We start from the raw sequence: 25,398 nt of genomic DNA on the forward strand, positions 1-25,398 counted from the left end.
GCGTACAGCCAGTTACACTATTAGAGCAACCCACGGTACTGGAGTACTGCAATCGCTGCTACAGTAATGTGCATTAATGAAGTGTGTTACCATAGCAATGCTTGTGTTACTCGAATACTGCAGGTCGAGCTAATAACCTGTCACTGCTGAGGTAGTACAGGTAGTATTTAAAGGTAATATTGCCATGCGCTTTCTCTGCATGCTAATATTTACTCTGGTTAGTGCCTCAGGCCCTGTGTCCCTCAAGGTACCCTTTAAATATGTAATAGATCAGCAAAATTGTGCAATATCATGTCACTGCTATTAATCTTCACAATCATTGTCAATAAATGTAGGGGAAACACCCACATCTGTACTTACTCTCTTTTTCTCACATGGATCACATCCACTCCACGATGACCAGGTGGACATTGTACAGTCTATGGGTGTTGGCGGAGCGACAGCAGCTCTCGTTAATCTCTTCTTAGCAAGACCATGGCTGGCATCATACAGCTCACAACTGAAGGGACATAAATCACAGCACTGCTTAAACAACAACCATCAAAGGACCAGTTTTTCTGTTAAGCCCTCATTCCTATAGAGATTTTAGCCAGCAACACTAGAAAGCTTTTCAGAGGTCTCTCAGCACAGCCTGTGTGAAAATAATGCTTTGTTCTTAAGCTGTTTGTAACAATTTGTGTCGGCATCGGAGGGAGGGGGATGTAGAGCTGTACTGTGTAGCTAGGTTACACTTCTCCCTGGCTGTAAACTGTTTACTTTACACTGCTGAGGCAGAGACAGAGAGAGGATCAGGCACACTGCTGCAGCTGATGATTATTTACACATTATTTGAAGGTATATTTCTGCTTTCTATCATTCTGAACTAATTTTACTCACAGTATTACTGCTAGTGAGGACTGTTTTTGTATGCTGGATGTGCTGGTCAGAGCCGTCCATAGTGATGCCCACAGTAAGAATTCTTCTCTGTCATTTTTTTTTTCATACAAAAGAAAACATGAGAAAAAGCCTTTGTATTGTTATTTTCTATTAACTACTGGAAAAATATTTGGCATTTAGAATTTTAGGTACCTTTGATAGTTGTCCTTTAAAGCAGACCCAGAGACACCATCACAGCTTGGGCACTCCAGAATAATCCCACAGAGAACATACATTTCTTTCACATGACCAAATATACTAACAAAATGATTAAAGTGGATCCGAGATGAACTTTTACTCATTGCATAATTGTGTCCCTTTCCTAAAGTTTATAGGGCATTCCTCAAGCCAAATACTTTTTTGTTTTTGTTTTAATACTTTAATTCCCTATAAATTAAACAAGCCTCGCCCACAGCCCTCAGAGTGCCAAGGCACTTTCAGACAATAGCAAGGGCTTACAGGAGCTCAGTCTGGGCAGGAGGAGGGGGAGGTGTTACTAGCCATTGATTTCTAAGGCAGATGGGAGGAGGGAGGAGGAGAGGGGACTGAATTTACACACAAGAAAGCTGATACCATCTCCAGCTCTTAGCCTGTGACAATATGAGAAAAAGAACATGGCTGCCCACATTGTATAACAGGAATAAATAATCATACACTCTTTAAACTTTTGCAGCTAGATATGCTGTGTAAACTAGCTAAACTTTAGATAAGATATATAGATAAGTTACTTGTTATAGTTAATTTTTCATCTCGGATCCGCTTTAAGCCAAAAAATTAATAAACGTCTGAGCTTTTATTGCTGTTTGTGTCTCCATCTTAAGGCCCATACCCACTAAGCAATTTCCCCAAACATTTTGCGCAATGAACACATTTTTTCGCAAAATCATGCAACATAGTTTAATGAAAGTTCATAAGTAATGTTTAACGACAGCCGATTGAGCGCCATAATCATTCATTTTGGGCCAACGTCTTGACGGATCCAATCTCTATGTCTTAGTTACGGCTACAAATTAGCCAGTGTTACCCTCTGGCGTCATATTTTGTGGCTGTTTATAATGTTTGTAACCTCTCTTTAGTATTCAGCATACTATAATGTGAAAGTGTGCATGAAAGAAGGGCGCTGTGAAAAAAGGGAACGTCTGGATAACGAAATGGCGCAGGTGGATAACGAAATCTGATAACGATAAACATTGCTGTCAAACTTGGTTACATAGTTACATAGTTATTTTGGTTGAAAAAAGACATACGTCCATCGAGTTCAACCAGTATAAAGTACAGGCACACTGCTGCAGTATAAAGTACAGGCACACTGTTAACGATAAATACCGTTGTAAACATATACAGGAAATAATAACGAAAAGATATTAATGTTAAAAATCGTTACGTAATTCAACAATACAGCTTAACCCAGCCCGACTCTCAAACAGAACCCTCCCTTGGTGGTGCCTAAAACTAACCACCCCCGCGGTGGTGCCTAACCCTAACCACCCCCTGGCGGCACCCTTATCTCCTGCTACTATTTGAAATATGTTTGTGTCTCTTAAAAAAGCTCAGCGGCAGAACTAAGAAGCTTGAGGCCCCAGTGCGAGTTTTACATTAGCCCCCTAGCACTCTATTGATATGGCACCCCAAAACCTACCAAGGACAACTGCAGTGTCAGAGAGGTGTATTCTGTGTAAGGAAACAGTATGTATTACCACTGTGTAATGCTGGGAATACACAATGAGATTATTCAGCAGATTTACTGTCCGATCAACTTGCTGATAGATTTTCCGATCGTTTTTCTTATCAATTTCCATTCACTTCTATGAGAAATCGATCTGAAAAAGCGATCAAAAACAAGATTGGACCTGCTGGAAATTATCTATCGAACCATCTATCTGCCAAAATATCTTATGGTGTATTCCCAGCATAATGCACATACAGAGGTATCATTACCAGCATAGCACCAATGAACGCTAACAAGATGGATGAAGGGGGGCCCCTGGTCCAGGGGCCCAGGTTTGGTCACAACCTCTGCATCCACTATTGCTATGCCACTGTAAAAGTTGCTACATACAATGCAATTTCCTGTCAGACTGATGGGACAAATTTCCATAATTTCCAACCTGCTTCTGATTGAGAATGGGATCGATGTTCAGATCAGTACTCCCTGATCCTCCCCTGATCAGAAGCAGATTGGACATGCCGGAAATTATCGATTTGACCCATCAATCTGACAGGAAATTGCATCCTGTGTAGCAGGCACAAAGGATAATAAGGACACGTCAGCTATGGAAATAATTACTAATAACTCTCTCAGAGTTTAATATTTACATGGTACAATGCCTCCCTCAAACCCGCAATAGTTTGATTATTCCCCTCCCATGCAACTGCTATGACCTCCTTTACAATCCCTTTAATGATACTGTCACTGCTAGCACAGCAGAGAAAACGATACTGTATTATAAATAAATAATTCATTCAGAAATATACATGTAGTCCTTGGGTTACAAACGCCCAACTTACGAAAGACCCGCCGATACGAACGTCTCGATCCCGTCATGATGACGCCTCTTTGCTCCCACTTTGCCTTGTCTGTGCCCTCTGGACTCACCTCCAAACCAAGTCCAATGCTGTCTGTCCTCCTCTCTCCGCATCCAGCACCCCCTAGCCGCGTACAGCACCGCTTCGCTTCCTGTATGTCATGCGACATACAGGAAGCAGTGTTGTACGCGGCTAGAGGGAGCTGTATGCAGAGAGAGGAGGACCGACAGCATTGGACTCTGTTTGGAGTCACAGAGGGGGCAAAGTGGGAGCAAAGAGGCACAGAGGGGGCAGAAAGGCACAGTGGGAGCACAGAGGGGCCAAAGAGGCACAGAAGGGGCATAGAGGCACAGAGGGAGCACAGAGGGGCCAAAGAGGCAAGAGAAGGCAAAGTGAGGGCACAGAGGAAGCACAAACAGAGGCACAGAGGGGGCAAAGCGAGGGTAAGGAGGAAGTACAAAAGGAGGCACAGATGGGGTACAAACATAGTGGGGGACAAAAAGAGGCACAGAGAGAGGGGACATAGAGAGGCACAGGGGGACAAACAGGCACAAAGGTGGACGCTGGAGGTAAAGGGGGGCACATAGGATGCAAAGAAGACAGAGATGGCACCGCGTTTCGGCTTAAGAACGGATTCAGGTTAAGAACGAGCCTATCTTGTTCATTAAACGGGGACTACCTGTATTACAAATAATGATGGAAATGTGGAATAATTGTGTAGCGTTTGCTGACATACTTATTTAACTAAATAGTAGGGATGGTCGGAAATGATGATATCCGATTCCACGGAAATACCATTTTTTTGCCAGTGTTGATTACCAATTCCACGGATTTTTTTATTTCTGTTTTCCGATTTCCAAGTAGTCATTTTTTTGCGTTCTCTGATTGGTCAAATACTTTGGAGTTGACTCTTCATTCTCCGATTGGTCCAATGCTTCTGAGTTCTGTGATTGGGATAAAATTATCAAGTTGAGGTATTGCGGTATTTCCGCAGAAATCCGATTTCCGTTTTCCATTTTACAATCGCATATGCCAATTTCCATTGGCAAATGTGGAAATTTATTTTCCGCAGAATCTGAATAAGCATCCCTACTAATTAGCACTCTTGTCTCACAACGCTGGAGTCCCAGGTGTGATTACCATCCTGGACACCATCTGTATGGCGTTTGTATGTTCTCCTCATGTATATGTGGGTTTCCTCTGGGCGCTCCGGTCTCCTCTTACATCCCAAAAAACTACTGGGAAGTTAACTGGCTTTCCCAAAACACTGGTCCCAGAATATAGAAGGTGGAATCAATCCATGACGGGTACACTCACATTCTCACAGGTTAGTAAGCACTCCCAAAGCGATTGATTCTGCGTGGTTTCATGCACAGGAATATGCAACTGTAATCTCATCCTATTTAGATCAATAGTCTGCTTCTGAATTTGCATGCATCAAAAAATTCTAAAGCACTCATTCACAATTCTAGACAATTGTGTCTAAATCACCATAGCAGTACATAACACAGCGACAGGGATTCAGATGCGTATTCACAGTGCACAAATGCCACGTCTGTCTCAGAGACAAATGGCCCACGCTAGTAGAAACTTGCCCTAAATGTTGATCATTTAAGCTCAGAATACTTAACCAGCTTAGCGGTATGGACGAGCTTAGCTCATCCATGACTGCCGCGATTTCATAATTTTTTTTTAAAACACGCAGCTAGCACTTTGCTAGCTGCGTGTTTATACCGATCGCCGCCGCGCGCCCCTACCCGCCACGCAACAGCCCCCCCGAGACCCCGTGCGCAGCCTGGCCTATCAGCGCCAGCCGCCAGGCAGCGCTAAGGGGTGGATCGGGACTCCCTCCGACACCATGACGTCGATGATGTCATCCCGATGGGGGAAGCCAAACAGGAAATCCTGTTCTGAACGGGATTTCCTGTTTGCTCTGATCGCCGGAGGCGAATGGAAGGGGTGGGGGGATGCCGCTGCACAGCGGCTATCGTGTAGCTAGCGCTAAACTAGCTACATGATTTAAAAAAATAAATTTAAAAAATGTGCTGCGCCGCCGCCCTGGCCGTTCTAATAGAACGCCGGGGTGGTTAGTATGCCCATTGGCCCTCAGGGATCAGGAAATGATCCCTCAAGCGACCAATCGGAGTCCGATGCTGTACAGACACATCACTCCCCTGCATTCTGTAGCTATGGAGGGGGGTAGAGGGACAACGACTAGTGCATGACATAGTGTGTGGGGGGGGGGGGGGGGGTTTGGGCAAATATAACATTGCGATCAGACATGCTCAGGCATCCCCTGCATGCTGTACACACATTAGAAAGGGGAATAATCATCGGCCGAAGCAGTCATCAGCCAATTTTTATCTAATATCTATGTACCTTTAGCTGTAGCCTGAATTTAGTTTTTTATGTACCAAGTTCTAATAGACGTATTTTGCACACATGGCTACCAATGCTTTAAATCAAAAAATAAACCGTTTGTTCTTACCTGGATAAATAAAGTGCAAAATTCAGCAGGACAGCGTAAAACAACATGGTGCCTCTCCCTGCTGTCCTCTCCTCAGATTCAGGCTGCTGTTCTGTCCTACCTAAAGTCCATTTAGCAATTGCACAGAAAACAGAAAGTTAAACAAATGCAACCTCTCTTAACATCTAGTGATAGGATGAGGGTGCCCTCTTGTGGCAGCAGTGCTGTAATGCAATTATCAGTGTGGGAAACACACTACCAACAAGAAAGTAAGAATCATTCCTCACTTTTTATTTTTTTTTATAGCTCTGTAACTTTACAGTTTAAAGCACAGTAATGAAACAAAGGTACAGTAAAACCTCGTTATCCAGAACACAGAATTCTCGACAACCAGAAAAAAAGTCCTGGCCTTGCTACTTGTACACTTCTTTCTCCAGTAATACACCTCTGTTACATGAAGTTAAGTCTGTCCTTTGTCTTAATGTGTTTTTAATTGCCGCCTAACATTATTAAGCTCAAAACAAAAGGTATGGGCAGGCACACAAAGGGAATGATCAGCAGGAATGATGCACAGGTGTAAATGTACTCTTCATGTGCTCAAAGCATACAGTGCAGGATGCTTAGCAAATCAAACAATTTGCAATGGCAAATCGAATTGAATCGAATCGAATCCTGATTGGACATGTTGGATTTAATCGGATCGTAAATAGAATTGTAATCGAATCGTATAAAGAATCGTATCGTGTAGATGGGGCTTTACTTCTATAGTGCATGTATATAATTAATCGGTGTATGTAAATTTTTGTAACAAACAATCTGAGACGACTCTTTGTTAGGTCAATATTCAAATACTGGTTTTACAGCATTGCCACCAGTCCTTGTCTAGATGGACTTTACTGACCTTAGATGCTATGATGACATGTTAATTATTGTCAGGTTGTGAGATTACTTTTATCCCTTCCCGTATTTGGTTAAAAATTTAGAGAAGTACAAATAGATTTGAACACACATTTGTTTTAACAGACGGATCTCCAAGAGTCAATAAAAGCAGAGGTTGTGTCATCTCTCCCAACACAACAATGAAAAACACATAAAATGCAAGGCTATATTAATTTGGCAGCATGGAAACATTTTTTTTTCACAAAATAATGACATAGGAATGAGGTGTAATGTGTCTTTTACGCTGATGAGACAAAAGTAGGGATGATATAATTCAATTACGTTTCGCACTTTCAAACAGAGCAGTAATTTCTGCTGATGAACAATTCATGTCAGTGTGAACTCAGTGCAGACAATCTATGCTTGATTGATCTACATCATCGGAGAGAAAGGACAGAATGGAGAGAGCAGCAGAAATCTGGCTCAGATGCTCCAAAGTTATAAAACTAAACACAGCAAAATTTCACTCCAAAACATTTCTTTTTGGAAAAGGGAAATTGTTTTCTGTGAGGCAGGAAATGTTTGTATATTTATAGTGTTGGTGTTCGCATTTGGGTTGTTCTTTTATTCAACCTGAATATGGCTGTTTCAACTCAAACCTAGCTGATATTGGGGGCCACCTATGATAGTGGATATGGGGGGGGGGGGCACCTATGGTTGCTGGAGAATATATTGGGGGCCACCTATGGCTGCCGGGTGATAGTGGGGGCCACCTATGATTGCTGGAGGATATTGGGGGTCACCTATGGCTGCTGGTGGATATTGGGGGCCACCTATGACTGCTGGTAATATTGGGGGCCACCTATGACTGCTGGTGGATGTTGGGGGCCCACCTATGACTACTGGTGGTTGATATAGGGGACCACCTATGGCTGCTGGTAGATATATGGTCCACCTATGACTGCTGGTAACATTGGGGGCCACCTATGACTGCTGGTGGTTGATATAGGGGACCACCTATGGCTGCTGGTAGATATGTGGTCCACCTATGACTGCTGGTGGATATTGGGGGACACCTATGGCTGCTGGTGGTTGATATAGGGGACCACCTATGGCTGCTGGTAGATATATGGGTCCACCTATGACTGCTGGAGGATATAGGGGGCCATCAATTCACTGCTGACCAATATTAGGGGACACCTTTGACTGCTGGCAGATATTGGGGGGCAGCTATGACTTCTGGCTGATATTGGGGGGCAGCTATTTAATATTGATAGAACTTTTTCACCTACTTTTTAGTATTTTTTGAATTGCAAAGTTCTTAAAAAAGTTATTCTAAATAGAAGATGGAAAATGATCTCCTAGGAGAAAACTTAGAAGAAAAAGTAAATTACATATGGGCCCGTCTTTAACTTTATGGGCCCGTCTTTAACTTTTGAATTATGTTATTTTAAGGACTGAAACCTTAAAGGGGAACTTGAGCCTAAACAAACATACTGTCATTAAGTTACATGAGTCATGTTAATTAAAATAGATAGATAGATAGATAGATAGATAACAATCTCTTACCTACCCTGTTTTAAAAGAAGATGCAAATGTGTGTGATTTCATAGGGGCAGCCATCTTTTTGGTTGAAAGGAGTTGACAAGGAGCATGAGACACAGTTACAACTTTCCTGATCACCCCCCCCCCCCTCCTGCTGGAGAGGTACGCAAATTTTCGTGCGTAGGCTGGAGGCGACTGATGGCAGTGATGGGACCCGGTTTACGAAGCTGCAGACAGTGGAGGACGGTGGGTGGGGGCGATCCGAGCGGATAGGGCTGGAGAAAGCCCCAGGTACCGGTATGTATAAATCTTTTTTTTTATATTACAGCTCTGATACGCTTTAGAGCAAACCTGAATTGAAAATTAAAATAAACATACACATCATACTTACCTCCTGTGTAGTCTACTCATCAATCTCTTTTTCCTCTCCCGCATCCTGTTTGTCCACTGTGATCAATGGAATGCTCCGTCCTCCATTTTGAAAATGACCATTACTCCATAACAAGTTTGCATATGTGTATCAGCGCCAAGGAAACAAAGTGGCCGCTGCTGAAAGAAGAACAATGTCCAGAGTTCACAAACAGGTAAATTATATATGATCAGCGCAGAGTCCAAAAACAAAAGACGAGTCTTCAACAAAAACTAAGAGTAGGTAAATCTCCACCACAATAAGTATAAAGGTGCCTCCTGTCTCCTCCCCGACCGGTTTCGCAAACTAGCGTCATCAGGGGATGACGCTACTTTGCGAAACCGGTCGGGCAGGAGACAGGCGGCACCTTTATACTGTCCTTTACTGCTGACCCATACACGCGTGCTTTTTTCTCGGGGTTCCCATTGCATGGGCCCCGTATGTAAGTTGTGTTTTTATGCTATTTTTCAGCTGTTTTTACTATAAAGACTCTATATTAAACGGTTTACACTTAGAGTTGCCATTTGTTTGTTTTTTATGATGTTTACTGATATCCATTCATGAGATGAATCATTGCTGAATTGGTGGATCCTGGACAGACTGTTGCTTCCTGATGTCCTTCCCAATCATTGATACAACGTTATAATGTGGGTTGTCACCAGCTGGTAAGCCTCTTTCCTTTTTTGAGTATCCATTATTGCAGAGCTGTGCCGTGACCCCCATACTTATTGTGGTGGAGATTTACCTGCTCTTATTCTTTGTTGAAGACTCGTCTTTTGCTTTTGGACTGTGTGCTGATCATATATAAATTACTCCATAACAGCTTCCTGATCAGCACACTGTTAAAGCGGACCCAAACCAAACATTTTTTTAATTCAATATATTTAGTTACACCACTCTGACGCATACAAAGATAAATAAACACTACTTCAAGCCTATGAGCATTTCAGTGCATGCCTTTCACCCTTCTCTTTTCATAACTAGGGTTTTACAGGTGGCAGCCATAACTTCTGAGACTAGTAGAAGGTTTTAGATCATAGGTGTGTTTGTCATCAGCTGCCCTCCCTCACAGGGGCCAGAGCTGCTGAAATCCGGAACCGGGAGACATCCGGATAGTTGTATCCGGATATCTCCCAGTTACCTGTGCGGGGTGGGCGGGGGTCAATCTTACCTGTCTGACGTCTTCTTCGGTCCGTCCCTCGGCGCCTCCCATGATGCGGTCCAAGTGGCGGTCACGTGATTACAAACTCTTCCTCCTTCCGGGTTGAAGGAGGAAGTGTTTGTAATCACGTGACGTGCGTGGAGCGCATTGTGGGAGGCGCCGAGGGACGGACGAAGAACATGACAGACAGGTAAGATTGACCCTCCGCACACCCCACACAGGTTTGCTGGGAGATATCCGGATAGCAACTATCCGGATGTCTCCCGGTTCCAGATTTGAGCAGCTCTAATAGGGGCGTCGTTTATGTGAAATCTCACACAAGCTGAGATCACCTCCCCGTGACATCATCAGTAGCAGCCTGTGTTTTTTTTTTTTTTATCTCTTCCACCAGTCTGTCGGATTCTGTCCTGGGAATATGAAAGAAAGGGAGGGGTTCCTCCAATAAATGTAAAATATTTTATATTTGTCATCATGCAGCTAAAAAAAGCCTGCTATTTATTCTTATGAGTTAGAAAATAGATTTTATTTCTGAAATCTTGTATTTTTAATTTGGGTCCACTTTAAACTGTTGTATCACCCACTTAAGCCATAGGGAAACATGGACATTACCTTGCTCATCAGTTGTCCTTTCAGTTATAACTGATATATAACTGACAGCAACTGATATATTTCAGTTCTGACAAAATCTTGTCTGAAATGGAAGGAAACCTTGATAGAAGAAAATGGTGAGCCGCTAAGAGGAACTGACGGCGAGGTAAGTATGTAATATTAATTTACAGGTACATTATGTGTTTATTTTAAATAATTTTACTCGGTTCAGGTTCACTTTAAGGACAGAATCTTCATTTTAAGGTTTGCCTGAGGTAAATGCTTAGTGAATACTGAATGCTTCATAATCATGGTGATAACAGTAAACACAGCAGAGAATCATTACTAACGACAGGAGATGAGCTTAGTGAATTCTGGCCAATGTTAGGTTTGCGATCTCTGGGTCAATTTGTGACACAACAAGGCAGTGGGTGTGAAAACATTGCTTGAATAGGGTCAGAACAGTTGCTACTCTGGCATAGGCAGGGGCAAATCCAGGATTTTCAAGGGGGGGGTTCCTGATAGGTCTCTTTTGGCAAGCCGCACACTACCGCGCATGCGTTTGCCCACAAAATCCACATGATGCACAGCATTTCTCCACAAAATACACACAATGCGCAGTGTTTCCCTACAAAATACACATGATGCAGTAGCGTTTCGCCAAAATATATATAATGTGGCAGTGATTAAGTAGCCAGATAACCCCCCTTTATTATGGATAACGAAATTACCCCACCCCTCTTTAGTATAGGTGACCAGATGACCCCCATTTATCACACAGGTAGCCAGATGAGGCCCCCCCCAGTTAGGATAAGTAACCATATGATCCCCATTTATAGTATATAGCCAGATAACTCCCCGTTCAGTACATTCCCCCTTGTATTTCGCCAGATCCCCCTTGTATATATGGCCAGTGTATATAGTCAGATCCCCTGTATATATAGCCAGAGATCCCCCCACCCCCCCCTGTATATACCCATATACCCACTGTATGCAGCCAGATGCCTCCCCCTGCATATAGCCAGTGTATATAGCCAGATCCCCCTGCATATAGCCAGTGTATATAGCCAGTTCCCCCTGCATACAGCCAGTGTATATATATAATCGTAATGTGGGCAGCAGCCATCAGAAAATAATCGTAATGTGGGCAGCAGCCAGCAGTCATCAGAAAATAATCGTAAAGTGGGCAGCAGTCACCAGAAAATCACAATGTGGGCAGCAGGCACCAGAAAATCGCAATGTGTGGGCAGCAGTGACCAGAAAATCGTAATGTGGGCAGCAGACACCTGAAAATCGCAATGTGGGCAGCAGACACCTGAAAATCGCAATGTGGGCAGCAGTCATCAGAAAATCGCAATGTGGGCAGCAGTGACCAGAAAATCGTAATGTGGGCAGCAGACACCTGAAAATCGCAATGTGGGCAGCAGACACCTGAAAATCGCAATGTGGGCAGCAGTCACCTGAAAATCGTAATGTGGGCAGCAGACACCTGAAAATCGCAATGTGGGCAGCAGTGACCAGAAAATCGTAATGTGGGCAGCAGTGACCAGAAAATCGTAATGTGGGCAGCAGTCACATGAAAATCGTAATGTGGGCAGCAGACACCTGAAAATCGCAATGTGGGCAGCAGTGACCAGAAAATCGTAATGTGGGCAGCAGTCACATGAAAATCGTAATGTGGGCAGCAGACACCTGAAAATCGTAATGTGGGCAGCAGACACCTGAAAATCGCAATGTGGGCAGCAGTGACCAGAAAATCGTAATATGGGCAGCAGACACCTGAAAGTCGTAATATGGGCAGCAGACACCTGAAAATCGCAATGTGGGCAGCAGTGACCAGAAAATCGTAATGTGGGCAGCAGACACCTGAAAATCGTAATGTGGGCAGCAGACACCTGAAAATCGTAATGTGGGCAGCAGACACCTGAAAATCGTAATGTGGGCAGCAGACACCTGAAAATCGTAATGTAGGCAGCAGAAACTAGAAAAAAAATGCACCTGTGAAAAAAAAACAAATCACTTACCTGACAGAAGTCTTCTCCTCTCCTGGCATCTGGCACCAGCTCCCCGAGTCCTCCTGCAGCACATCTCCTGCGCTGACAGGCAGAGTGCAGGGCTACGGCAAGATGGCTCCCGAAGCCCTGTACTGGAGACACAGTCTCCAGAGCAGGGCTTCGGCAGCCATCTTGCCGTAGCCCTGATCTGCCTCCGGGAGACTGCGGGGCTGCGGGGAAGAAGCAGCATATCTGGCTGGGGGGTCCCTCAATAGGGAGGGTGACAGCGCTCCCCCCCCCCACGGCTAGCGGGCCCCAGGCCCCCCTACTGCGCACACACATGAGCAAGCGGCAGCTGCACTATTACATTCAGTGGCTGCCGCTGCTCAGATTCCGGAGGCACTTCCGGTCTAGGTGCAAGGGGGTGGTTCCAGACACCCGGAACAACCCCTTCCGTGCGCCAGTGATAGGAATCAGGTTTACACTACTTGTGGTAGCACCTATCTGTGTGGGCAAGGGTTTATAGTTCAGTTACCACTGACCATGATGCCTCCTGTCAGCTAGCAGGTGCTGAGGTGAAAATAAACTGATGAGATCCAACTCCTAAAATTGACTTTTTTTTAGATTTCCTACAGTTTTATGTTTAAAGGACTTACGAGCCCAAATAAAGAAAAGAATCTGTACCTGCAGGAATTTTGAAGGCACGGAGGAAGCCATCCGCGCCCTCTGTGCAATTCCGCCGGGTCCCCGCTGCTTAATCTCCCCCCGGGCCGCCTCCCAACCCCACAGCCCGGGTCGGGCTCTCCTGCCTCCTCAAAAAGGGCCGTCGGAGGTTGCCACGGCTGCGCAGTCCACACAGACGCAAGTGCAGCTGCACAGCTCTAGGGACCCCCCTCGATCCATGCTACAGGAGACAGCCTGGCACTGTACAAATGCCTATCTCATAATGTCACATTGGCATTGGTACACTGTAGGTTATTTCCCAGAGCGCTAGAATATCTATATGCAGGGTGAAGCTCAAAAGATGGCTGTCACATTCAGTACCTACATTCTTAATAGATCTGGGTTAGATTTATTGGCCCTCATTCAATTACCTTTTTTTCCCCGGGTTACATTTTCACATTGTATCAATAAAATGTCTTTTAAGTTACCGGACAGCAAAATAATACTTTTGACAGTACTTTTTGACCTTTGACCTTTCTGACTTTTTGAATAATTTTGACAGTACTTGTTAACCTGTTTTGGGTACATTTACAATTGCAGAGTGCTAAAAAGTTATTTTAAACAGAAGATGAAAAATGATCTCTTAGAAGAAAACTTAGGAGAATAAATGAATTGAATAAAAGCCATTGTTTATTTTTATTGACTCTAATGTCTAATCTTAAAGGATACCCGAGGTGACGTGATGAGATAGACGTGTATATACAGTGCTTAGCACACAAATAACTATGCTGTGGTTTTTTTTCTTTCTTTGTCTGAAAGAGTTAAACACCAGGTATGTAAGTGGCAGTTCCTGTCTGAGTCAGGACTGGGTCAGACTACAGTGTGATACTCACTGATAAGAAATTACAACTATAAAACACTTTCCTAGCAGAAAATGGCTTTTAAGAGCAGGAAAGAGATAAAGAAGGGTCAACAGTTGATAGATTTTAGCTCTTGCATACTTCAATGAATGTGTCATTGAGAAAAAACAATAAAACAGTAAAATCTTAACAAGTAGATTTAACTATAGAACTGTGAAATATCTAAAAAAAAAGTATTTTTTAGGAGATGGAGGATAGATAGAATTGTTTTTGTCATTAGTTAATTTTTACCTTGGGTGTCCTTTAAAAAGATCTAACAATGCATAGCCAACTTATGTTCTTCTTGCTCATGGTGGTGAATCTTATTTTTACAACAGATAGGCAAAGCACACATTTTTTTCAACTTAAAATATTTTTATTTTAAAATAAGGTCTATTTTGAACCGAGACTGATTGCTCTGAATTTGCACATTGTGTATGGTAACCCACTAACTGTCCTGTTTTTTTGTATGATGTTCTACATACGAAGCCTGTTGTATTACTTGTAACCCAAGGATTTTTTTGCAAAATAAACTTTTCTTTCCTTAAAAAAAAATCATTTTAGATCTAAACTTAAACAAAATAGAATAAATAACATAGATAAATAATCTAAAGCTGCTACACTTCTAGATTTCCACCCAATGTTCCAAAATGATCAATTATTTTTCTGAAAACTGCAGAGATGCACTGTTTAATGCAGTGCAGCACTATGGGCCATCAATCGATAACTAGAGATTAACTACTTGCCGACTGCTCCACGCCAATTGGCGTGAGCAGTGCGGCAGTCCCAGGACTGCTCCACGCCGATTGGCGTGAACGGCCGTCTATGTGGCTAGCAGGAGATTGTGCGCGGCAATTGCCGCTCGGGAGACTGTTAGACGGCGAAACCGCCAACTAATTACTTTGTACAGCGCTGCGATCTGCAGCAGTGCTGTACTGGGGACAGCCGTGTGACATGGCTGTCCCCCTGGCAGGCAAAACAGTGATCGGCTGTCATAGGCTGAAACCTATGCCAGCTGCTCATGCTGATTGGCTGGCGGGGGGAGGGAGGGATTAAGAACAAATTAAAAAAAATAGTAAATTTTATGGAAAATTTCAAAATCAAATAAATATTTACCCCCCCCAAAAAAACAAACACCTGGGGGGCGATCAGACCCCACCAACAGAGAGCTTTGTTGGTGGGGAGAAAAGGGGGGGGGGGGGGGGGACTCACTCGTGTGCTGAGTTGTTCGGCCCTGCAGCTTAGCCTTAAAACTGCAGTGGCCATTTTAGTAATAAATGTCCTGGTCACTAGGGGGGGTTAACACTGCGGTCCTGAAGTGGTTGAGGTGTTGGGGGCCCTGGGGCGACTCTTAGTCTAATAGCAATCAGTGTGTGACGGCTGGGGTGGCAGGGATGGAGGGGCGCACTTTGGTGTCTCAGCCTTGGGTGCTGGAGGACCTTGTCCCGCCTCTGTGTCCAATAGATACTTTTGCTCTATTTTCAGTCAAATCAAATCAAATCAATCAAAAATCGATGGCTCTGACATTTTGGGGAATCGAATACTAGCAGTTGAATCAAATCTGCAAGGAATCGAATGAGAAAATCGATGAGTGTATGGCCACCTCTAGTGTACTTTCCCAGAAGCTATTTACTTTACTTTACTTATTTACAAGTAATTAGCAATTAAATGAAAAATATGAAAGTATCCTTCTTAAAGAATATGTCTGAACAAAAACAAAAAAACAGCTCTACTTTCCTAGGGCTTCCTCCAGCCCCTGGCAGCCTATCTGTTCCTCACCACAGCTCCACTCCCAGCTAGTGTCTGGAGGCCCTCGCCCAGTGTCCCTCTCCAGGTCTGAATCTACTGCGCCTGCGCTGCTCTCGATCCTGTAGCTGGGAGCGTTCTGCGCAGACATGCTCCAGGCTACACGAGCACGATCATGCAGGCGCAGAAGGTTGGCATCTGCAATGGAGGGGATCCCGGGACCCCGGAACTGTGGCAAGCGACAGATAGGCTGCCAGGAGCTGGAGGAAGCCCGAGGTAAATAGATCTTGTTTTTTATTTTTGCCCAGATGTATCCTTTAAGGTGACCATTCACTGGTCGATTATTTACTTCAATCAATTATTATAACCAATAAATCAATTGAATGGATCAAAAATGGAGATGTCATTTTGATGTACTGTGGAATTGATTCTTATCGGCAGACCACCAACAGCTTACTGTTGGTGGGCTGTGATCGCTGGTGCTGTGTTTTGTTTTATATATACAGTATATTTTTTTTTAAATAAATTTCCCTATTTATTTTTTCCCCCACCCTCCCCCTGCCAGCCAAAGACAGCAGATAACTCCTGAGCCTCACAGATGGCCAGCCGTGTCCCCAGTAGATCGCAGCGTTGTACCATGTAAACAGACGGTGGTTTCGCAGTCTAACAGTCTCCTAGTGGTGATCGTCTGCAATCTCCGCCCCCAAGACTTCACGCCAATTGGCGTTGAGCAGTCCTGGGGCTGCCACCGCGTTCACGCCAATTGGCAACAAGTTAAAATGAATCAATCGAGTATGTCGGGTTATTTCAATTAATGGAGCAAGAATCGAGAGCTTTTCATTATGTATTCGCAGGGCTGCCATCAGAAATTTTGGGGCCCCTCACACATCATCAGGGCTGGCCCCCCCCCTCCCTGCACCCACCCACTGGTTGCTGTTCCTGCCCACTAGCCACCCCACCCCTGTGTCCGTGCACGGAGTGCACTGCGGCGAAAAATGTGCATGGCTCAGACACTGAAGAAAGTGGCATGCACAGCGTGATGTGGCAAACAGTGGGCGGGACTATGGCATGTTGTGGGTGGAGCCAAATACTAGCAAAATACAGGTAGGCCCCGGTTAACAAATGAGATAGGGACTTGTAGGTCCGTTCTTATCTTTTATTTGTTCTCTTTTGTCCCCCTTTTTTCTTCCTGTGCCTCTTTTGTCCCCCTCTGTCTCACCTCAGTTTGTGCCTCTTTCGTGTCCCTCTGTTTGACCTCATGTTCCCATTTCATCTCGTGTCTTCCTGTGCCTCTTCTGTCCACCTCTGTTCCCTCGTGCCTCTTTTATCCCCCTGTGTTACCTCTTGTCCCCTTCTGTCTCAGCTCGTCCCCCTGCCCTAGCTAGGTCAAGGTGTCCCCAGTATAGGTAGCAAGCTATAAGCGCCCCAGTATAAGTAGCCAAGTATAGGTGGTGCCTCAGTATAGGTAGCCAGGTATAGGTGGTTCCAGCCCCAGTATAGGTAGCCAGGTATAAGTGGTGGCCCAGTATAGGTAGCCAGGTATAGGCGGTGCCCCAGAATAGGTAGCAAGGTATAGGTGGTTCCAGCCCCAGTATAGGTAGCCAGGTATAAGTGGTGGCCCAGTATAGGTAGCCTGTAGCCAGATATAGGTGGTGCCCCAGTATAGAAAGTCCGCTGTAGCGGGCTCACTCATCTGCTCCCCACGTTCAAGCGCTGATGTCACTCTTCTCTCAGTGCTGGAATGTGGTGTGCTGGTTAGTGAGCCACAGGCCCGCAGCCAGCACATGCGGCCCTTCCAGTGCTTTGGGGGGCCCCTCACTGCAGTGTCAGTTGTCCCCCCCTGATGGCTGCCCTGTGTATTCGATCAACCTTTACTCGATCTGATTCATCAGGTTGCTTATTTTGTTATCGAAAATAGCTACTGATCAATTAAAGCTGGAAAAATGGAACAAAAATCGACCCAAGTGTACGGGCAAAAAAATCGATTCATGTTCGATCGATTCATTTATTTTGAATCAATTCTAAAAATCGATAGGTCAATCGATCGTCCAAATCGACCAGTGTATGCCCAGCATTAGCCCACACACAATTAGTATATATATATTTTTTAAATTCCTTTCACAATGTTAAGTTAATTTAAGTTGAGTGATGAAACTCTTTATATGACTCGTTCAGCATCGATGGAAGTAGTGGCACAATTTGCGTCTGCATCTTCATCTAAAACATCCAATCTACAGACTCCGCATCAGATTGCAACACTGATATCACAACTGTAATTATTTTCATAAATCATTTTTGATTTTTTTGCATCTCCAAAACTTTGATCATATTAATTATGTTCACCAAGCAGAACTGAAATCAAAGGCATAACTTGAATTAATAATATTGATTTGCAGATGTAAAGCCATTTGTGAAAGTCCATGGATAATACAAAACGGTACGCATAACCTGATTAATGTAAATCGTTAATAAGAGAGCACAACGACTTAGAACTCAGTGTGAGATGACTGTCCTTATTTTTAATAATATGTCTTGAAAAGGAATCATTTAGTTTAGATTTAATAAATTAATCATTTGCAGTGGGAAAAAAAAAAATCTTAAAGCTATTTACCCTATTGTCTACCAGCAGAACCTGCAGCATCATGGCTCGACATTGTAAAAAGTGTGAATACAAACATTTTCTAGTAAGTAGAGAAAGGTTAATGTGACACTTAGGGCCCGTTCTCACCTGAACGGGAATCGAGCGATTCCCGCTCATGGCAAACCGCTGAACTGCTACACAATGTAGCGAGTGGCAATGTTCTCACTGCCGCGGTTGCGGTTAGCGATAACCGCAACCGCGCTGCATGCAGTGGTTTGCCGGCGACGAGCGTTCCGCGATTAGTGATCGTGATAATCGCGATCGCTCCAAAACCGCCGCAGTGTCCAGTGATTTTTCCGCGCTAATCGCGGGAAAATCACTCCCGCAAAACGCCGGTGTTCTGCGGTTCTAAGTGTGAACGGGCCCTAAGCGCTGAAATGGTCAGTATAAGCCATACGGTTTTGCTTAAAGTGAATCTGAAGCTAATTAAAGGACAACTGAAGTGAGAGGTATGTGGAGGTATTTATTTCCTTAACAATACCAGTTGCCTGGCTGTCCTGCTAATCATCTGTCTCTTATACTTTTACCCTGAACAAGCATGCAGCAGATCAGGGGGTTAATTCACTATAACAATTAGCGTGCCTTGGCAGAGTTAACATGCCTTATCAGAGTAACGTAGCGAGCGCTATGAACTTATGCCTGCTAATTGGCAACGACGAGAGCTCCACTCGTCCCGCCCTGAGCCCCTGTGGTTCCAAAAACACAGAAGGCGGGCCGCTGCACTACACGCAGTGGCCAGCCGGCTTCCATGTTCTGTTGACATGGCAACCCCAAGGGGTTGAGCAGTGGCAGTGTATGGGCAAGATGCAGACTCCAGGCGGCATTATGAGAACAACGTGCATGAGCCATGGTGAGAGCGCAGGGCATCATTCTTTTCAGAGGACAGCAGGTGAGGGCAGCATCTGCACCTTCACCTCTTAAGGTGACCACACTATACAATTCCTTAAATATCTGTTCAATTTAAGTATTGCAATCAATTTTTGAGTGTAAAAAAAAGCTTTCGATTTTTACGGGAGATCCGATCATATTTTCCAATTTCCGTAAAATCGATCATTTTATTGTATCGTGTGTGGCCACCTTAACTCCTTGTCGACCGGCGTGAACGCGGCAGCAGCCCCAGGACCACTCCATGCCAATTGGCATGAAGTACTGGGGTGGGGTTTTGCAGGAGCTCCGCTCCGTCATCAGTCTCCCAGGGAGCCGCTAGGAAACTGTGAGACGGCGAAACTTTACTTTGTACAGCGCTGCGATCGATGGCAGCAGTGTCCCCTGAGAGGCACAGAGAGTGATCGGCTCTCATAGGCTGATGTCTATGAGAGCCGATCGCTATAATTGGCTGGCAGGGGGGGAGGGAGGGGTTTTAATAAGATAAATAAAAACATTTATTTTAACCACTTTACCCCCGCACGTACGTATTTCTCCGCCCCTTTTTCCATCCTTTAACAACCAGGGACGGAGAAACACGTACTTTCCGCGTTCCCGACGCTGCCCGCGCTCCCGCTCGTAAACACGCCGCCCGCCGCTAGTAAACACGCCGCCGCCCGCTCGCCCAGAGATCAATGAACGGGAAAATCCATTCCCGTTCGTTGATCTAAGCCCCGCAATGATCAGCTGCTCTCCTATGGGCAGCGCGATCATTGTGAGAACAAACTCACGTGTCCAGCCTCCTTATACTTCCTCCAAGCTTCCGGAAGGAAGCTTGGAGGTCGCATTAAAACAAAAAGTTACTGTGGCCATCTTGTGGCCAAATAGTAAACTACACCCTACACATTTTTCACATACAAATAAATGACTTTTACATATAAAATTAACTCATTACCTCCCACACTCCCCATTTTTTTTTTTTTTTTGTAATTAATTTTTTTTTTTTAAATTTACAATTAAAAAAAATACATAAATAGTTACCTTAGGGACTGAACTTTTTAAATATTTATGTCAAGAGGGTATAACACTGTTACTTTATAAACTATGGGCTTGTAATTAGGGATGGACGCAAAAATGAAAAAAATGCACCTTTATTTCCAAATAAAATATTGGCGCCAAACATTGTGATAGGGACATAATTTAAATGGTTTTATAACCGGGACAAAAGGGCAAATACGTTTCATGGGTTTTAATTACAGTAGCATGCATTATTTAAAAACTATAATGGCCGAAAACTGAAAAATAATTATTTTTTTCCCCACATTTTTCCTATTTTCCCATTAAAACACATTTAGAAAAAAATAATTCTTGGCATAATGTCCCACCTAAAGAAAGCCTAATTGGTGGCGGAAAAAACAAGATATAGTTCATTTCATTGCGATAAGTAATGATAAAGTTATAGACGAATGAATGGAAGGAGCGCTGAAAGGTGAAAATTGCTCTGGTGCTCAGGGGGTAAAACCCCTCAGTGGTGAAGTGGTTAAACCCCCCACAAATAAATATAAATAAACAAACATCCCAGCCCACCAACAGAAAGCTCTGTTAGTGGGCAGAAAAGGGGGGCGGGAATCACTTGTGTGCTGAGTTGTATGGCTGTGCAGCGAGCCCTTAAAGCTGCAGTGGCATAATTTGTAAAAAATAACCTGGTCACTAGGGGAGTAAAGCCTTTGGTGCTTAAGTGGTTAAAGTGTGTGTGTTTGTGCGTAGTGTTACTTACTGTGTGTGTGTGGAGGGGGGGGGGGGAGGGAGGGGGAGGTGCGTACCTCCCTTTTTTTTAATAAAAGGCACACTTAAAGGGGCACTATGGCAAACATTTTTAAAATGTAAAGTACATCTAAACATATACAAATAAGAAGTATATTTTTCCCAGAGTAAAATGAGACAAACTACTTTTCTACTATATTGCTGTCACTTACAGTAGGTTGTAGAAATCTGACAGAACCGACAGGTTTTGGACCAGCTTATCTCCTCATGGGGGGTTCTCAAGATTTAATTTATTTTCAAAAGCACTTAGTAAATGGCGGATGCTCCATCCAACTGCCAAAAAACTGTCTTTATAAAGAATAAAGGCCATGCTGAGAACCCCCATGAGGAGATGAGCTAGTCCATAACCTGTGAGAAATGTCAGATTTCTACGACCTACTGTAAGTGACAGCAACATAGGAGAAAAGTAATTTATGTCTCATTTTACTCTGGGAAAAATGTATGTCAGTAATCCTGCGCTTACCATGTCAGTTTCTGTTGCCTCCGCTGGCAGCGCATCTGGGACTTCCGGTGCGGCTGTCCGCATTGTCAGGGATGGTGTCAGCAGCGTTCATGCAGAGATCTGGCTGCATGATTCTCAGACTGCAAATGAGGGTGGACACATGCGCTGTCGGCGATGCCCTTTTAATACTCTAAGGACGCGTGTCAGCTGATCACCTGTCAGCTGACACGCATGGCTCCACCTCCAGTGCCTGATTGGCCAAGTGGCTTAGGGGCGTGGTTGCCTGCTTACCCGGGCTATTTAAGAGCTGTGCTGACACTTGCTCACTGTCTGCTCTAGCTAACACTTCGCAGTGAAGGCTTCAGACCTTAGTCAGTTCCGTGTGTGGCTTGAACCGGCAGGACCCCGGGGATTCCATACCAGCTAGCCTATATTATTATTACTGATGGATATGATATACTGTGCTTGACTTCTGCTTGATCCTCTGACTACTCTTTGCCTATCGATTCTGTACCTTTGCCAATCTGATCTGTTGCCGACCTCTGCCTGAACACTCACTTAGCTTTGCCTACCGATTCTGTACCTTTGCACATCTGATTGTTGCCGACCTCTGCCTGTCTACTAACGTTGTATTTGCCTGCCGATTTTGTACTGTGTCTGCCAGATCTGTTACCGACCCCGTTTTGCCTGACCACTCTCATTATCTGTATTCAGTGTTAGTGCTGCCTTCTACTGACACTGTCTGTGTGCTCACACACTAGCAGATCGTTACAATGTACTTCTTATTTGTATATGTTTACATGTACTTTAAAAACCACTTAACGACCAGCTAACGCCGATAGGCGGCGGTTGGTCGTTTGTGGTTTTACATGGAAACGGTTGCTCGGAGGGTGTCTCCGTGAATAGCCTGCGAGCCTCCGATCGCGGCTCGCAGGCTAATTTTAAACACGCGGGGAAGAAATCCCCGCTGTTTACATCAATACGCCGCTGCTGCGCAGCAGCGCCGTAAAGGAGATCCCCAGCCTCTGATTGGCCGGGGATCGACGACATTTGATAGGCTGAAGCCTATCCTAGGCAGCCCATAGGGAAACGGAGAGGGAGGGAGAGAAAGGGAGGGCGTAAATCGCTGCGCAGGGGGGCTTTGAGACCCCCCCAGCAGGTCATCCCCCTAGTGGGGAAAAAAGGGGGGGGAAGTCTGATCGCCCTGCCATGCACACGATCTGTGCTGCGGGCTGGAGAGCCCACGCAGCACAGATGAGAGATAAACAGCCCGGTCCTTAAGTTAAATATTACGCTTTTTTCACCATAGTGCCCCTGCCATACCTCTAACCATGCCCCCATCACACCTCGCACGAGAGGGTACATCACTGGGCCAGGGAGCCCGATACGCTTAGAACTACTTTGGATGACGTGAGTGCGCATTTAGCGCAGGGCTTATATGAATTTTAAAAGGTTTTATGCCATGTTTTGTTTTGTATATTTTTATTGAGGAATCTGGATTAAAAAGCTTTTGAAGTTTAAATACGTCAGATCATTGTGGTTTTACCCTTGCGCTAGATCCACCTGGCTTTGAGGTGGTATACATCTGGTGAACCTGCATTTTTTAGGGAATCGGTGGAAGTCTGCACTAGAAGTGGAGCACGAGTGAAAGCACTTTCTCGGCACTTAGGGTGTTTGAGTTAATTTGGAAAAACCAGCAGTAATGCACTATGTGTAGTTGTTTTTTAATCTTGCAGGTCATAAGGATTTAGAAGAGGAGCGCTGTCATATCAATATATTTAGCTTTAGTATCATCGCTTGATTTATCTTCTATTTTTTAACTTCTACCATCTTTCAGTGTGTGTGTGGCTGTGTTACACTAAATTCTGTACAAATGTTAATGATGTTGTAACCATTTACCTATAACTTCATGGATTAATCATTTCTTTCTGTTAAAATTTTGATAAAAATTCTATAATATAAGAATAAGAGATGTTGATTGATGTTCAGTTATTTTATTGATTGAACATAAATCAGAATTTTCCATTTATTATCCCATCAAATGGCCACAGGAACATTAGATGCTGGTGTAACAATGCAACTTTCACATATCACTGGGCCACGTTGACCAGTACAAAACTAGCGGCAGCTGAGTGTGATCTACTGTATGTTGGTTCAGATCTTACAGTTATCAGGAGCTGGAAGGTGGTAAAACAATGGACATTTTCCAAAAGATTTTTGATCAGAATTGATTGAATCTAATGATTGGCATTAAAGGAGAACTGTAGTGAGAGGTATATGGAGGCTGCCATATTTATTTCCTTTTAAGCAATACCAGTTGCCTGGCTATTCAGATAATCATCTGCCTCTAATACTTTCAGCCATAGGCCCTGAACAAGCATGCAGCAGATCAGGTGTTTCTGACAAATTTAGACAGATATGACAAGATTAGCTGCATGCTTGTTTCTGGTGTGATTCAGACACTTCTTTAGGCAAATAGACCATCAGGGCTGCCAGGCAACTGGTATTGCTTAAAAGGAAATAAATATGGCAGCCTCCATATCCCTCTCACTACAGTTCTCCTTTAAGTAAGCCAAGCTTAAAGCGGATCCGAGATGAAAAACTAAATATAACAAAATAACTTGTCTATATATCTTATCTAAAGTTTAGATAGTTTACATGGCAAATCTAGCTGCAAACAGCTTTAATAGAAAATGATTATTTCTTCCTGTGATACAATGACAGCAGCCATGTTGTTTGTAAACATTACACAGAGGCAGGCTTATCTGTATCTTGATCACTAAGCCTGTGAAAAAAAACCTAATCCCCCCCCCCTCCTCCCTCTGCCTCTGAAATCAATGGCTAGTAACACCTCCTCCTCCTCCTGCCCAGACTGAGCTCCCATGAGCCCTTGCTACTGCCAAGGCTCTCTGAAAACCTGTGGGCGTGGCTTATTTAGTTTATAGGGAATTAGAGTATTAAAACAAAAACAAAAAAGTATTTGACTTGAGGAATGCCCTATAAACAATAGGAAAGGAACATAATTATGCAATAAGTAAAAGTTCACCTCGGATCCACTTTCATTTTATCGTCTTTAAAAAAGATTGTCTCAGCATGCAGGTTTTTGTCTTGCAAGGGGCACTATCGAGGAAATAATAAAAAAAAATAACAACAATGCTTATGTGTGTGTGCATGTATGTACAGGCAGTCCCCAGTTAATGAATGAGATAGGGACTGTAGGTTCATTCTTAACCTGAATCTGTTCTTAGGTTGGAACACTGTGCCATCTCTGTCCCCTGTATAGGGATGGTCGGAATGCCAATTTCCAATTCTGCGGTAAATCCGCATTCCGTCATGTACCGATTACCGATTCCGCTTTCCGCTACCAATTTCCGCATTCCAAGGCGGAGTTTCCGCCGGAAATCGCGGAAATTCCGCCCAACTTGAACATCGATTTTCTCAAAAACTATAAGGTCTTTTTGAAAACTTTTTTTTGCATCTTGTTCAGAGGATTCTGTTTAATAAACCCTGAAAATTTGGTGTTTCTAGGACTTACGGGGGCTTTGCTATTAACTGCTAAAGTCAGCGGAAAAATCCGCCGACTTTAGCGGTTAATAGCAAAGCCCCCTTAAGTCCTAGAAACGCCAAATTTTCAGGGTTTATTAAACCGAATCTTGTGAACAAGATGCAAAAATTTTTTTCAAAAAGACCTTATCGTTTTTGAGCAAATAGATGTTAAAGTCGGTTGAAATTTCCGCGATTTCCGGCGGAAATCCGCCTACGGCACTTGCATTACCGATTTCCGCATTCCGATGCGGAAATGCAATTTCCGATCGGAATTTCGGAAATTGCATT

At 44.0% G+C, this 25,398-nt stretch overlaps 1 protein-coding gene across 1 annotated transcript in view; it reads right to left on the minus strand.

Moving 5' to 3' along the window:
* C8B (complement C8 beta chain) overlaps positions 1–6,035 on the minus strand; it is a 62,445-nt gene extending 56,410 nt beyond the window's left edge. The window contains exons 1-2 of the mRNA XM_068239398.1: positions 5,930–6,035; positions 361–499 (exon numbers count right to left, since the gene is read on the minus strand). Coding sequence (XP_068095499.1) covers positions 361–499; positions 5,930–5,976 — 186 coding nt within the window. The 5' untranslated portion in view covers positions 5,977–6,035. The remainder of the gene's footprint in view (positions 1–360; positions 500–5,929) is intronic.
* Between the last annotated feature and the right edge of the window lie 19,363 nt (positions 6,036–25,398).

The sequence above is a fragment of the Hyperolius riggenbachi genome, chromosome 6, assembly GCF_040937935.1.
Source record: "Hyperolius riggenbachi isolate aHypRig1 chromosome 6, aHypRig1.pri, whole genome shotgun sequence".
Lineage (NCBI taxonomy): Eukaryota > Metazoa > Chordata > Amphibia > Anura > Hyperoliidae > Hyperolius > Hyperolius riggenbachi.